The sequence below is a fragment of the Dreissena polymorpha genome, chromosome 2 (genome assembly GCF_020536995.1).
Source record: "Dreissena polymorpha isolate Duluth1 chromosome 2, UMN_Dpol_1.0, whole genome shotgun sequence".
Taxonomy (NCBI): domain Eukaryota; kingdom Metazoa; phylum Mollusca; class Bivalvia; order Myida; family Dreissenidae; genus Dreissena; species Dreissena polymorpha.
Window position 1 is genome coordinate 124,250,165 of NC_068356.1, and position 16,883 is coordinate 124,267,047.

Here is a 16,883-nt window from a genome sequence, read left to right on the forward strand (position 1 = left end):
TTCCAGTTCTGATCTGCGCAATAACGACCTTAAGTGTTTCGGGCAATTATTGCTGATATCTTCTGAATTCCGGTTTGGTTAGGAGGTCCTGCGTCCATTTGTTGATGTCGTTTTTCTAATAGTGTTCGGTGGCCCGACTGAATAGACTATCTAGTTAGATGTTGCCCATTGACATGGATGCAAATTAGTGCTGGAGGTTCAGTAAGTCAAAGATGTTTTTATTGTCGGAGTTATAGCCCTTACTGTGAGATAAGTCCCAATTAATTACCTTCTTTAATTGTTAACCTTACGTCTGGCAGCTTAACAAGGCGGTCCCACAGGAGCATCTATTCACGGTTTCTTGCGGTAAACCCCAACACCACGTCGCCGTTAATTAATATTTGACGCGTGCTTAAGAACACCAAGGAAGGCTCGAATCGTCCTATTTTGTATAGTGTCACATTTCGAGTATGTTTTTTTTTATACCCAAACCTCTAAACTATTATCCATAACAGGAATATCACTTCTGCTATCAAGTTTGGTGAATACGGTAAACGTAAGTCCTATAAATGTTTAAGCTTTATTTAAACATAGTAAAATGTCACCAAGAACCGGTCCTGCCGATTCCGCGCGTGTGCTAGCGGAGACGGAGAATCAAACGTAAATGATTAAATGAATCCGAGGTATAACTGTTCGTTAAGTTTATAAGGTGATCTCCAATGTTAAAGGTACACGTTGTTTGTTGCTGACTTTATTTTCGGAAATACATAACGTTTGTTTTGAAAGGATTTATTTTCATGAGCCATCTTTAGCACCATGCATCGACTTTATCCAGCATCATGGAGATTGTGCCCGCTTTCGCTTAAAATTACAATATCGTCCACGTAAAGTATGATACAGATATTTTCAACGTTAATCTTTAGATTGCAGTTCGTTTCCTTCAACTCAAGAGAAAAATCATTTATATAGAGTCCAAATAACCTTTAGTGATTTTATATTTCCTGCTCGACTGAGAAATCGATGTTGAAGTAGTCGGTTAATTGATTGATAATATTCACCCTCGCTTTCAAAAAGCTTCAAAGGTGACGTAGAATGTGCTAGAAGCGCCAATTCACACCTATTGCTAATAGTTTGGATAACAGAAATCCCCGTCCACCCTATCAAATGAATTTATCATAGCAATGAAGCATGTTTACGTTGCTAGTCCCTCTGCCTTTTTGTGCCAATGATGGGTCACAATGTGAATAGGTGATCGGTGCAATATGTAAGTTTGTGGAAGCCATTATTTTACTTTTATTCCTCCATAAACAATTTCGTTAGTATCAAGGTATTGTGTCAAACGGTTGTTAAGAAGACTCGCGTATTCCATAAACCAACAGTTTGTACATGTATATTTACCTTGGTTTAAGCGATGTTTAGGCTTCCACGTCATGCGTTTATTCCCCACTAGAGATTTTTGTTATAACGTTTTCCTTATCTGTTTTTATCGAATTGCTCTGTTTTGTATTTTATTTGATTAAGTAATGAAAGTAGTTTAATAATATGTATTGACGCACAATAGTATAATTTACATATCAACAGGGAACCAGTTGTTTCTTCACATTGTATCTTTAACAAGACAAACTTAAGACAAATGACGTAGGTGCGTACATTTATTTGCGGATAATAGTAATAATAAGACCTAGTTTGATTTCGTGTGTTTTTTGTATGTTAAGTCCTGACTATCAATTATTATCGGTGTATTCAATTTCTGCGGCGAACGAGTCCACGAATGTTCAATTCTCCGATGGTACATTTTTATCCGAACATCACCGCTGAAACCATAAAGTTTTCTGTAGGCCGCAATTCTTTGAATGACCCTACTAATATGCTAATTAGATTGAATTAGTTTTGATCATTTAAACAAACTCATAAGGTCGTTGAAATTATATTCATGAAGAGAAAAACACCTTAGTTAAGATTTAAGCTAGCAAACTTCTTAAATATAGAATACTATATACCTGTTTCAAGAGACCTGCAAGTGCGAGAGGAATGCCATTTGTTATCTTTGCACGTGAGTTGGAACCAATTCTGTTTAATACCGTTGTCTTGAACACCGTACCCGTTGCTGCAATAAACGATAGCATGAGAATCTGTGGTCGAAGTGGTGTAGGTGATGTTATGAAAATCCCCAAGCTTCACGTCCACATCGTGGTTTTTGGGGTCGTTTGGGTCACCGCAATCTAAAGTGGAAACGTTGTGGGTTATATGAAATAATGTAACACAAATAATCTTATAACATGCATCGTATGTGGTCTTCAGATTTGAGATGTGTCTACAATAATGATGTTAAATTCTAAGCACATAATTAGCTTGATGGAAGAGGGCGCTGATCAGTATGTATCCGACGCTTTTAACGAGTTTGCTTCCCTCACTTAATAATTATGTAAGACATTACATAATGGCATTTAAATGGATCATAATTTCATTAAAAAATAAACATTCAATCGAACAAGGCATTTCTACGTTATTACAGAGTACAACGTATGAACAGGATCAATGTAAACCTTGTAAACTCTTGCACGTCCGTGTTGAATTCCACTTTAGACCGGATGTACAAGTAAGTGTGAACCACTCGTATGTATCAGTACCGTCGACAACTCCATGTCCTGGGAGACAATACACGGTTGCGTGGGAATCGACACCAGTGGAATTGTATTGTATTGATCTGAATTCACCAAGGACAACATCCGAATCTAGGTTTATTTTGTCGTTTGGGTCGCCGCAATCTGGAAGTTATATTAGTATTACATTATACATACGGAACTACTTAAACATTAGAGAAAAAGATGACCACAACGCATAATACAATCTTATGTGAATTTAGAGAACAATAAGAAAATATATCTGATAGCAAATACTCAAAATAATTATACTCACATAAAATGCATTCTTAAATACAATAAATTGTGTTTTGGTATTGTTTTGATCAATCCAATTAATGATGAAAACCATTCATATCATTCATATAATTCGAAACTAATATATTCTATTAACAATATGTTTTCTCAAAATGCAGGTAAAAATTGTCATTTGTTTCCGCTTTCTATTTGAAAATATCAAATCGCCAGGAACAGAGGACATTTGTAAAAAGGATCGAGAGATTCATAACTATTATAAAGTAGGTCTTCATCTAGTACAAACCAGGTGCAATCGTTGAAATCGCATTTGGGACGCTTCCTGAAAATCAAATAAAACCATTACTTATATGTGCGTTAAAGTAAACTATAATAATTTTAATAATAATAATAATTATAATAATAATTTTAATAATAATAATAATAATAATACATATAAATAAACTATAAATAATTAGTAGAAGTCTTAGTAGTAGTAGTAGTAGTAGTAGTAGTAGTAGTAGTAGTAGTAGTAGTAGTAGTAGTAGTAGTTGTAGTAGTCGTAGTAGTCGTAGTAGTAGTAGTAGTAGTAGTAGTAGTAGTAGTAGTAGTAGTAGTAGTAGTAGTAGTAGTAGTAGTAGTAGTAGTCGTAGTAGTAGTAGTAGTAGTAGTAGTAGTAGTAGTAGTAGTAGTAGTAGTAGTAGTAGTAGTAGTAGTAGTAGTAGTAGTAGTAGTAGTAGTTGTTGTTGTTGTTGTTGTTGTTGTCGTGGTAGTAGTAGTAGTAGTAGTAGTAGTAGTAGTAGTAGTAGTAGTAGTAGTAGAAGTAGTAGTAGTAGTAGTAGTAGTAGTAGTAGTAGTAGTAGTAGTAGTAGTAGTAGTAGTAGTACCAGCAGCAGTAGTAGTAGTAGTAGTAGTAGTAGTGGTAGTAGTAGTAGTAGTAGTAGTAGTAGTAGTAGTAGTAGTAGTAGTAGTAGTAGTAGAAGTAGTAGTAGTTGTAATGGCAGTAGTAGTAGTAGTAGTAGTAGTAGTAGAAGTAGTAGAAGTAGTAGTAGTAGTAGTAGTAGTAGTAGTAGTAGTAGTAGTAGTAGTAGTAGTAGTAGTAGTTGTTGTAGTAGTAGTAGTAGTAGTAGTAGTAGTAGTAGTAGTAGTAGTAGTAGTAGTAGTAGTAGTAGTAGTAGAAGTAGTAGTAGTAGTAGTAGTAGTAGTAGTAGTAGTAGTAGTAGTTGTTGTAGTGGCAGTAGTAGTAGTAGTAGTAGTAGTAGTAGTAGTAGTAGTAGTAGTAGTAGTAGTAGTAGTAGTAGTAGTAGTAGTAGTAGAAGTAGTAGAAGTAGTAGTAGTAGTAGTAGTAGTAGTACCAAACGTACCAAAGCAATAGGCCGTGTGGTCCTCGCGGGTTGGGGGCAGTTTGTACACGTAGAATGTTCCGCAATTCTTCACCTGGATACCGAAGCGCGTGTCACAAATAGTCGAGTACTTGAGACACGTGTCACGTGAGACGATTCCATCTTGTGGGTGAGGCAAAGAACCTGGCAGTCGAAGCCATAAACCGTTTTGAAACTCATCTACAGTGTCGTGATATCAAGGCTCAAGGCTAAATATTTTCTCACAATTGGTGCGAGACATTTTTAAGGAAAACTTTTATATTTGTAAGGCGAACTTTTGATTATAAACTTGTGGTTAATAAGAAAAATAATATGTTGAATGTTCATTTTATTAAAATGGTAACTTTTTGAAATTTATTCGATCAGGACAACTAATATAATTTCCTCATAAATTAGTGTACCAATTTTGCTCTTTGAATCGTAAGATAACCCGTGCTTCAGTACAGTCCTTTAAGTAAAAAATATAATTGCATGTATCCATCTTCATCTACGAAACCAGTAAATATTAGGTATTATAGACACATGACTTAGTTCCATTTTTAACATAAGTGACACCACTTCAACTGAAACACGCAATATCTCACCATTCATCCATATAGGGAAGTTGGCCCCACATCTGCACAGCTGATCAGGCGGTGAGGTGAGAATGGGATCCGGTCCCGCGTAATACCAGGCGCGGACGAGCCGGTAATCAGTGACCCTGTTCAGGGAACAGTCCTTGTTGGTCACTTGCCGGAAACCCATGGACGTAATGTTATCGTGGTTTCCGGCAAGACACGGATCTGCAGAGCTTTCTCCATACGCAATCCGAAATATCTGGACTGAAAAATATAGTCGCACACTAATTACATTGATCAACACTGGTATTGTTTCCATTTTACCTAGATTATAGGTAAATTATCCGTACATGTATATCGTTAAACTAAAATGAAATTCGGCTCTCTGTTTAAATTGTACTTTAAATGAAAGAGTCAATGAATGTTATTAAAGATTGAAGTTGAACAAGTACTTTAAACAACTTGCTTACCGAAAACAATTGACGTGACGGCTGCATAGAGCATTGTTATCTGTTTGCGGCATTATCTATTCGTGTGGTCGTACATAAACACAATCGTGAATGTACATATGCACGTCCTTATCTTCGACAGTTTGGATTGGTTAGGCATGACAATACTTCAGTCATAGTTTTTTTTTCAATATTCAGCAATACGACTGCAAACAAAAATCTTTAACACAATTTGGTCACTGTCAAAAACACTGAGGTTTCGATGTATGGCTAATAAGCAGTGCACAATTGATACATGAATGATTTTTCCGATATGTTTATTTACAATACATCTTTATAGATACGTGCAGAATCTTTGATAGGTTTTGCGGTACCACTTGCCTGAATATATTTAAATATGTAATTAGTATTTCATTTATTTATAGCATTATGTTCTTATAATTAATTGAATCGTTCTTCTGTAGTAGAAAAGTGTTTCTAAAATAAATGTTACAGGAACAAAAAATAACTTCCGAGCTGCGAATGCTATAATTTCCCGAAAGAAATTACTAAACAAGACTTACTCCCGTAAGTCGCAGTTTTTGACGTTGTTGCAAGCAAGAGAAAACATAGATTAAAGGAGTGTGAGATTGTGTTCTTATTTCAACATTTTAGCTTATAAGATTGTTTTCTTATTTCAACATTTTAGCTTACAACGCCTCGTTAAAAATTTGACTGGATATAACATGTTGAAAATACGATTGTTTTAGTATTCGACGAGACCATTGATTCTATGTTTATTTCCCATGACCATGCCAATAAAAAATGCAAGAAACACATCGCTTCTCATAAAGGGAGCTTATTCGATAAATAAAAATAACATTTGTCTCCCTTGAATTACTAATAATACAGGGGCAAACAGATAATTAGCAACCTACGTTATGCTCCGTTAAATATACTATGTCTGTCGATGTAATAGTATTTTGTACAACCTATAGAATAATAATTTTTATGAAATAAAATGAAAAATAAATTGCCATATAAGCCTAGCAGCCGAACATACGATATAAACGGTAAAGGGTAATTTAACTAGAACACATATATTCACCAGTTTGAACTCCTGGCGTATATGTTCCGCTTCATAAAGTTGTGTTCCTGGTATATTTAAAACGATATGAAAATTTTACATCAATGCAATAAAGATGAACATTTCTGATTAACTCAAATGAATCGTGCTTAGAGGCACATGTACACAAAAGTAAAACCCGGATTTTTAAAACAAATTGCGTAGTTGTCTTGCTATTGAAAACGGACCCGCAACAAGGCAATCGGAATCCTTATTTGAGATACAAAAATTGTTTGTGCACAAACGAATAATTGCACAATGTTAAGTGTAAATATGTGTTCTTGCTTTAATGTAGGAGTCACTGACTTCTATATAGTAAAGTGACAGTTATTACTCTGACAATCTTCTTAATTAAGGGTTTTCAATCGTTTCCACTTTACGGTACTTATATTATTTTTCGTAAAAACTAAAGCAAACTAAATATCATACGCGACGTTCAAGTTATATTAGTTTTATTTCTAAAATACACGTTGATCACGTTTTAAATTATTAAAATGCTCACAATATTGACAAAAATGAACGTTGAAAATGCGAGCTAAGTTACAAAATATGAAATTGTTAACTGGTTGGTCGGGTACGGAATTATGATACGTGAAAATCCGGAAACAATCCTTGTAAACACTCAAGCTATTAACATGCAAATTATATTCTCTTACTTTTATGTGCTGAATTAATTTGTAGTGTGTATACTGTTTATGAATATGTGTTAAAAAATACTGTAAACTGATACATGTTATTTTGTGTATGTTCTGAGAGGTAAGCTTTTCTTAACATGATTGTAGCAAAAAAAATCGCGACGTTTCAATTTCTTTATCTATATTTCATGGCGGTGTTCTTGTCTAAACTTTAGTAAAATTGTAAGCAGTTTTGCATATTATAATCAGTTAAAACACATGTATATGTAAATCAGATTTTATAAAATGCACATTACAACAAAGACTTCAAGATTTGTCAAATCGAATATAGCCCTTAATATGCATTCTTTTTTCAGTATAATAAAATAATATATATTCTTCATTGTTCAGTAAGACAGAAAGTGCATGGTTCATTATTTATGCATTAAACATACGCTTTTTGTTAACCATGTCATTTAAGGCATTGTTAAAAATGGCAATTTGGAAAAAGTATATGCTTTTGAAAAACCACTTAATTATCTAACATTTATTCACTGTATAACCTCTTTTGTATTTAATAGTTGTGACAGATACAGATTGACAAGCATCATACGCAAAGGTATACAATTCTGGATATTTTAATGCCTGAAACGATCATATGAGCCTTGTTCTGAGAAAACTGGGCATAATGCATTTGCGTAAAGTGTCGTCCCAGATTAGCCTGTGCAGTCCGCACAGGCTAATCAGGGACGACACTTTACGCCCAAATTGGATTTTTGCTAAAAAGCGACTTCATTTAAACGAAATTTGTCACAAAAGCGGAAAGTGTCGTACCTGAATAGCCTGTGCGGACTGCACAGGCTAATCTGGGACGACACTTTACGCACGAGCATTATGACCAGTTTTCTCAGAACACGACACATATATTATGGAATCATCCACAATTTGATGCTACTTTACTTGCCACTGAATGGTTCTGATGATGTCAATCTAAGTTTTATATTTGAATTATTTGGTAAGTCATATGTTTAACCAGACGACCACATCAAGATACATATTCAACCGTTTTGTAGGCCGTGTTTATCAACACACAAAAACATCAATAGGTGACGCATTCAAACGCCGTTTGCCTTATATGCAAGCAAAGCACCAGGCTAAAACAATTGTATAAATCATGAATACGATATCGGCTACTGATCGATAACAATCGATTCATTCACCTTTATCCTAGTTTTAAATGCGTCGCTTAACTATGATAGTAGCCCATATGTGTTTTAGACACATGTATAACATTTTTACTTCTGACTAATGAAAAGTTCCGACTGTATTGATGACACCTGTTGTTCTATTTCCTCTTTGATATATATCGCGACGAGAGAACACATATTAATTGATTTCTGCTTAATCAAATATTCTACGGCCTTGATTCCGTCGTTTCTATTTTGGTAAGGCCACTATTCGGAAACAAATACTACTATTATTGTCGGATCGAATGTATACCTGTATGCGGATGAAAATTATACGGTGAATCTTTAAACCAAACAAGAGTTATTTGTGATTCACTTGAGTGAGCGTGAACTGTTTAAATATCTTTAAAATTTTCGTATGACAACTGCTCGGCGAGGCGTGGTTGTCACTTATTGCGCTTGAAGAAGTTAAAGTCATCTGCGTAAAAAGGTGTGTTTGCTGGCGATAGACGGCGAACGTGCACATGTAGTCAATGCGGCGAAAAGAAAGGGGCTGGAAAGGGGGCAAAGTTAATTTACACTGTAGTATTTAGCGGGCAGATACCAAATTGAAGGAAATTGGTTATATGTGAAATCGGGTTTAATCGAAGATTTGTGCAACTCGTAATTGAAAAGGTGTCAGTCACGCCCTTTGTGGACGAACAATCAGCGACGAAACCTGGAATTTGGGATCAGTTGAAATCCTTACAAACTTAAGAGCAGCGTCCGGGATATGCCTGCATAGAACATGGGTGGAATAGGAAAACTTGTGACATTGCTGCTGTTAGCATCGCCTATAGCCTTGACAGTGGGACAATTGGTATGTAACATTTCAAATGAACAGTAGATCATCTGCATTGTTATGATATATTAAATACAGTGTTTTGCTACTCACTTTATACATAAGCTATGTTTATAGAAAGAAACTTGAACGCGTGCGCACTGTGCGTTACTTAATAAGCAATTAAAATCTCTCTGAAAATCTGTTATTTGTTTAAGTTCTTTAAGTATTCTGCACGATTAACAGCCAATTCAGATATACTGTTTATAAACAAGCGAATATGTATTTTCTCACGAAATACAACTAAATCATAACGAAATGAATCCAAACGAATCTTAATAAGCTACCCGGTATATTCAATAATGTGAGGTAATTTTATTTTAACGTCAATGGGCGATTTATATAAGACTACATTCACTTGAGTAACCTGCTGACCTTGAATAGCGCGGTTTTTGAAAAGCAAAAAGCTCAACTCCGATGTTTGGCTACGGTATTTTGTCTAGCCAGTACAATACATGTCCAAGTTAAGCCCCATACAAGGTTTAAAGTTACAAGTTCGCGATTGCTTTTGTTTTAATGTTTTGTACCATTCCATGGTATGGTTTCCAAACACTCAACATTTTACCTCATTCACAGCTCTGATGATACATGTATTTGTCAATTGTATGTTCTATCAAGTATTTAAGGCGACTGTTTGAACATACAATATTTTGTATCGCTTTTGAACAAAACATTATCAAAGAAAATATACGCCGATCATACTTAGTTTATGATGAACACGGTACTTGATTGTCATTATTTACTACCGGTAATTATTAAGTTAAGAAGTTCGCCATATTTTATCGCAATTCGTGTGAAGCGAAGCGAAATAATAATGGATCGGCCTTATTACACTTTTATGGAGAAATGAAATAGTGTCTATCGGTTTTGATAGTGTTTATCTGAATCGATAGTGTATGTCGGTTTAGAATTCTTAAATATAGAACAGAACATAACAGAATAGTTCATTTTTCACTTAAGCATGTGAAGCTCATCGTCGTAACCATACATTATAAATAACAGCATGCGTTGAGAACACACAATACACACATCATTTAAAAATACAGTTAATCTAAATAAACACGAAATAAACATATTTCGTGAACACATTTCGTGAAAATGTCACATGGATGGGGTTAATACATAGTCATCAGACAGTATTATTATATACGTATAGTTTCACAATTGTAGCAATAATTACATAATTCTGACCTTATTTTTTGCAAAAAAATGTATTATTATTTTACACTACATATATATAGCATTTTCTCTTATTTTATAGCATTTTAAACTATGCATGGCTAGCTTTTTTAATACAGTTTTGTTTGAACTATTAAGTAGTTTAATAAACTTGAACATATTTGGCCGGATTGTATAATATTTTGGAACTAATGCATTCCTAACATCATTATAATGCGGACATTAAAGAACAAAGTGAAATTCATCATCGATGCCATTTAGGTTACATAATATACATGTGCGTTGGTCTCTTTCAAGGACAATATAAGGAATTATCCTACTAGTTAACAACTTATCGTTCTCAGTATCGTGAACACAAATGTAAACGATTAAGGAAATACATGTTCTGTGATAAACCATGGCGATTATTAAATAAAGGCTGAAAACAACGGGCGAGTAAACAAATTTATGTCGTATGATGGACATAAAATGTTCATTTATCCAGCTGATTCATCTATTGTATAATTATCTACGCACATGTGATGGAATTTCTTTAAATATAATAGGTGTTCTAGTATAGGTATTGCATTGTCACCTTATTGATAACAAACATCGCTTAGTATTGGTGAATACTTCTGGTATGACATTCCGTTTATCGCCTTTGATGTTCTAGGCTAGTATGTCAATCGTCCAAAATACCGTGTCAGCTCTCTTTTGTGGCTGATAAAATCAAAAGACAACGAATGATGCATTGTGATGATATAATTACTCAAGCGAGTAATTTGAAACAATGTGTATTGTGGTTTGAACAAGTGTTATTTACACAAGTAAACGAAGTGTCATTATGTAGTTTGTCACTTTGTATTATTAGGCATATGAATGGTGGGTAAAAATAATTACTTTTCTTGCTAACATAGAATTTTGCTGCATACAGTCAATCGATGTACGAATGTCCTCTATTTGTCGTCACCATCTATCAACGAGAGCGCCGATGGCGTTAAAAGCATAGGTGCAAGATACAGGGAAGTTGCTGCTTAAGTAAATAGACGCTACCCTATTCGTCTGCGTCAAGAATTTGTCGTAAAAATTGTGGTAAGCGTTAGATGCAGACGTGCACAACAGATTTAGTTCTGAAGGTCACAATATACCAAAAGATTTCCTTAACAAATTCAATGTAAAACCGACAACTTCAACGAAAAATAAAGTCAAACTTGTGCGCGTAGACACCCCCATACCCATACCTTTTCTTAAAGAGCATGCCAAGCCGAATGGATTTAAACAATAAAAAATATAGGTCATGCAGTATGTAAGAAAGAACTCGACGCGAATCAACGGTCACTGTTTTAAGGCCACCTTTTTACCGGCTGATCTCCAGTTGATGAGGATTTCCCGCCATCTGTCAAAATCTCATGTAGTCTCCAACCTATATGCAAATAAGCAAAACACTGAAATTGTAGTATACAACAATGTTTTCCCTACCACATGCACACAGAAATATTCAAAAATAAAGTCATGGAAAGTGCCCATACAGAGAATTGTGTCTTCAAATAAATGACGTTCCATTCTTTAGAGGGTATAGCATTGAACACCAAAATGATTTAGTATATTGTAACCTGAATACAGATTTCTGAATGCAGATTTTTATAGAAACTCCTCACAGCAGTTACTTCCCTTGCTTCGCCCGGTCAGTAACTTTTAGTATAAGGGAGACCACTGCGTAGGAAATTGAGATTTATAGTGCAGACAGAATTGTTTTACGAACGAAATTTGTTTTAGGTCATAAGAAGATTTTTTGACATAAAACGGTCTTAGAAAAATTCACTAAAAACGGTGTCAGCAATATTCTTGGAAGAAAACGTTAGAAAAAATGTTTCCAAATAAAAAATTGTAGAATTACCACATACTTTATTAAATAGAAATTTCGTCTGATTTTTTATCAGGTAAGGCTTCATAATGGTCAACCGTATCGTGTGCATTTTCGAAATGTAGTATATACTATAAGCATAGGTGCGTTGCACCTATGCTAAAAACTCAACATTCTAAAGTTCTAAATAAAAAATACTGCAACATGAAAAATAATCGCAAACTGGATTAATCGTGCTTCTGTACAGTACTATTAACTGTATCAATCGTGCTTCTGTACAGTACTAATCAAACTGTATCAATCGTGCTTCTGTACAGTACTAATCAAACTGTATCAATCGTGCTTCTGTACAGTACTAATCCAAAGGTTAACTTCTGAGTTTTTTTTAACTGGAGTTTTCCCAGCATTAACGGCGCGTCACGAGAAGCTCGTCAAGTCTCAAATCGCATGGAATTCCGATGGGAAAGTTGCATATTCGCCCGAAAACGATGCAAGTAAAAGAAGGCAAAATGTACGTTTATATCGTGAAATACGAGAAGTCGCCTTTAGGCTCAAAGCCGCTGAGGTCAAGTTTATCGATGAACTGCCTGAACCCGAGCAGAAAGGATTCTGGAACGAAGTTGGCGCTGACACTAAACCCACAAGCAGTAACAGCGCTGAGGAATTTGACTTCCAAACCTAATTAACATTCTGATTTGAAGACATCTTCTGCAAAAATATAGCACCGCAAGAGATCAATACATATCAGGTCCCAGCGAGCTATTCAACCCCACACAGCCCGTTATTCTTCGTCAACTACGTGCATTACTAAAGTTGTTGCCTCAAACAAGAGGGGCTTGTACTTTTTAACCAACTAAACAATAATTTTCAAAGCATTCAAATTATCACAAGTGGCACTAAATGACAGCAAATAGTTGTTTTCGAAATGATACGAAGCAAACACTGCGAAACGTATCGGTTTCGGTACGAAGATAATTTCATCTGCTTAATTTCTTTATCATGAACTACATCAATTGCACATGCCGTTGTAACAAACTATAGCAAATTTGACGGTTGAGTGACTCTTTGTATTCATCTGTCAGTCCGTGTTTCCTGTATCCGTTCGTAAAAAGACATGTATATGATATGTCACGGAATTAACGCAAATATGATGAAATCTGGAAAACTGGAACTGTCCGAAAATTTAGAGTAATAACAATCTGGGGAAATGTCCGAAAAATAAGTCACAAATATAATTGCTTTAGCTAAAGAGGATTCCGGACACTAAGAGTGTCCGAAAACGTAGAGAATAACGTGTATTCGTATTTTTCCCATAACGTGTCGTCCCTGATCAGCCTGTGCAGTCCGCACAGGCTGATAAGGGACGACACTTTCCGCCTAAATTGGATTTTTGCTAAAAAGAGACTTTATTTAAACGAAAAATGTCCTAAAAGCGGAAAATGTCGTCCCTGATTAGCCTCTGTGGACTGCACAGGCTAATCTGGGACGACACTTAACGCACATGCATTATGCCCAGTCTTCTCAGAAAGAGACTGATATTCACCCAGGTACCAGACAAGTAAGTATATATGCCCCGCTCTATTACTAGACTGTCTTTGTAGCACTTGAATAAACTACGGCTGGCGATGGTCTTTTTATTGTATATTATAAAATGTACCATTCATTCTGGAATCGTGGTACTTGGTATGATGCTAGAATAAGGTACCGCGGATATTTCGGACGCCAGACCCCTAACGACAAATTAAGTAGTACCCCAAAAAACAACAAGATCGCCACCATGTATAGTAATGTATAAACTTGCACTTATTTATACACTATTTTCAGATAAAAGAAAATCCAAATTATAGCAAATTATGTTTGTGAAATCAAACTTCAAAATAAAACAAAACAGAACTTCTGAACGTAAAGGACAGTATCAATGTTATATATGCTTTATATGACATGAGCTGTACGCACGTGTTAAGATAATGTTTATATTTGATTGGCAAATACATCAACAAACACCATTATACATTTACGATAAACAATTAAAAATACAGCTTTATTACTTACAGAAATGGATGTAAAGTGTACTGCTTAATATAAAGAACTTTTGATATTTACCACAGAGAAGAGGGCTTTAAAGCCATCCGTTGTGAAACTAAAATAAAAATGCATACTTTTTTGTTATATAAACATTATGCAATAGAAACATTCACATAGTTGTATGTATAATTCACTAAGGTTAAAATCAAAACCATAGAAGAAATCGAGACTATACTAGAAACAGGGGGTCTCTGTGGGATACTAAATTCATTTAAGAAAGCACAATTGGTTGCCAATATAATGAAATAAAAAATTAATCACAAAACAAAACATCATACGTTTTGCTTTCAATACTAAACCTAACATTCTATTTATCATCACATTGCTATACTGAATTAAGTATACATTGCAAAAATACGTTTCATTTATTGATTTTCTTGCTTAACCTTAAAATTTTGCAAAAAGATCACATTTTAATAATGTACTTCTTACAAAACGCATTTTTGGATTTCGCAAATTGTTATAATAAAATGATATCGATAATTTCATTTACAGTTTAAAAAATAACGGCGTCCATTTTAGATCTCTAGGGGACAACTTGGTAAATGTCGCGTGAGGTCTTGCTGGATCTACCATCTACCATCATACAAAGCATGTTCTGTGAAATGCCCCACACAAACAAGACCCTCACGTAGCAGTGCCTATGGGTCTGAAAATAGGCGACCTTAAACTGGCAGCCCGGCAAAGGCTCTGAATGAGACGCTTACCATATGATACAATTACGTTTACAGCCGGCGTTCCGCGTATAATGCACCAAAGTATTAATACATGATCATGATAAGAAACCCGCAAGGATCAAAACACTCCGGAATTAGTGCATGACACAAACACAATAGATAGTGCTCAACAATTCATACACTTGGCTATCATTCAGTATAAATGCAGTAAATTTCAGGGGCGTAGCTGGGCTGATTTTCAGTGTTTCTACTCTTGCAATATGGTCAATTGGTCAGGGTTTTTCTCGTGTCTCTTCAGAGTGGAAGACACGTTGCTCCAATCCAGGTACGGCTGCCTGATCAAATGTGGGTATTTAGTATCACCAGCAAATAGGTAACAAGGAGCACAGAACACTCCATTGGTCTTCTCAGAGTACCGCAGTCAGGAATAGTTCTTGAAATATTTAGGTTGAAGCGATCTGGAACCTCTGTAATGAAAATAATTATTGGCAACAAAATTAGATCAGTAACGTGTTACGCTATCTTAGGTGAGAGGTGTAGCTAGCATACATAATATCGGCGCGTGACCCATTTCAAATTAGTGCCCATAAAATATAGTAACGCGTTTCTGATGGTTTAAACCTTTGCCGGAACATAGTAATTAATTATATTAGAAACTGGCATACTTCAGTATTTTACAAAATTATGATAATTTGGAAAATATTTTAAATTTCATGAATTTGCATGCACAGAGGACACTAAGGTTTAACCTACCTAACAGGGAACTTAAACAAATTAATAAACATTGCTCCAGTCAGCAGTCAACAATTGTATTTTATCTTAGGATGCCAACTATGGGACTGATAAGTAGCAGCGAAATAAGCCAGTCGGAAATAGCGCACAACTATTGTCTCAAACTGGCATAGGGGCATCCTTAAAGCTGTCTTGAAACGCTCGGACACGGGCATACGCCTCCTAGGCGTAAAGTTAATTAAGGCGATTTTCGACAAGCCGATGTTGCTGTTTCTGTGTTCACTATGCCAGGTACACCACGATACATTCGTACCAACCTTCCTGTTAACAGAACGAGCTCTCAGACTCGGCAAGCTGTGGATACCTTCCTTATGTAGCTCGCATTCTTTAAAAATATAGTCTGTCGTCCTTCTATGAAACATTCAAGTCGATTCCATGACATGAAGAGGCACAGAAGCCCATAAGTAACGCTCTATTGTGAGGACTACCGTAATTTTGGGTTCCTTCATAAAACTCAGAAAACTGCTTACATTTGCCGGACTGCATTTCACTAATGTGCCAAAATAGTGTTTGTCTTGTCCCTCCGGACATACCATCAACACGCCTGCACCATGTCCTAGTGAATCATATACATGTAGTCTTAAGATGAACGGACTATAGGACCTACGAACATCGCCAATCCTTTCTACACGAACTGTGGGAGATATACATAGGCAGAGATTTATTTCATGAATGATGAATTCATTTGCTGTAGGAATCGGGTACTCAAATGTGTCTGGTAATTTGAAATCAAACCATCTATTATGGTGTGTCTGCCATTATAGCGTTCTAAGGCTTTATTAAAATGTGTACGTGAAGTTCAAATTACCATGGTCAAAGATTTGGTTGTTTTTTTTTTGTTGATACCGTACAAAGAATTTGAAAATGGAAAGCATTAATTTTATCAACAAAAGTACTTCACAACCGTATAGGATGAAAAGAGTTAATGTGTAGTTAGTTTAATAAATTTGAAATAAAAGAAACGTAGTACAATACAAACGTTTTACTCATATGCGTAAATAACACTAGATGACAAGAAGTGTCGCGTATAAATAAGTTTTTTACTCCACAACTTTTCTGTAGATACAAACAACGATCTTTCTCATTCTGTGTTAAGTCGTCTGACGGCCTTTCATTATCCTTCTAAATGTTTAAATTGACCAAGTTGACTACGGCACCAATGCTCTCAATGATAATGGCTGCACATATTGCCATTAAGACTTCGCTTTATGACTGCACAGTTACATGTTTGAAAGGTGCGAAATGTTTTATTATTTATTTAACAAACCAGCATCCATC

General features: G+C 35.3%; 1 protein-coding gene across 2 annotated transcripts; it reads right to left on the reverse strand.

Annotated features, from left to right (window-relative positions):
- Positions 1–1,615: 1,615 nt before the first annotated feature.
- On the reverse strand, positions 1,616–5,401 carry LOC127868853 (uncharacterized). Of its 2 annotated transcripts, XM_052411001.1 has the most exons (7): positions 5,265–5,401; positions 4,822–5,058; positions 4,220–4,381; positions 3,163–3,198; positions 2,526–2,747; positions 1,980–2,201; positions 1,616–1,793 (listed from the first exon to the last, which is right to left on the reverse strand). In XM_052411001.1, exons 1-7 carry the CDS (start codon positions 5,296–5,298, stop codon positions 1,777–1,779), a joined length of 930 nt encoding a protein of 309 aa, XP_052266961.1. In that variant the 5' UTR covers positions 5,299–5,401; the 3' UTR covers positions 1,616–1,776. The 2 variants fall into 2 exon arrangements, with proteins under 2 accessions (XP_052266961.1, XP_052266962.1); XM_052411002.1 differs by lacking the exon at positions 3,163–3,198.
- Between the last annotated feature and the right edge of the window lie 11,482 nt (positions 5,402–16,883).

Bases quoted from the DNA above. Each gene is read 5' to 3' on its own strand.
- LOC127868853 (XM_052411001.1), bottom strand. From the start codon at position 5,298: ATGCTCTATGCAGCCGTCACGTCAATTGTTTTCG. The intron at 5,059-5,264 runs GTAAGCAAGTTG...TATATTTTTCAG, and splicing joins CGTCACGTCAATTGTTTTCG to TCCAGATATTTCGGATTGCG. The intron at 2,748-3,162 runs GTTTGTACTAGA...TATAACTTCCAG, and splicing joins GATTTCAACGATTGCACCTG to ATTGCGGCGACCCAAACGAC.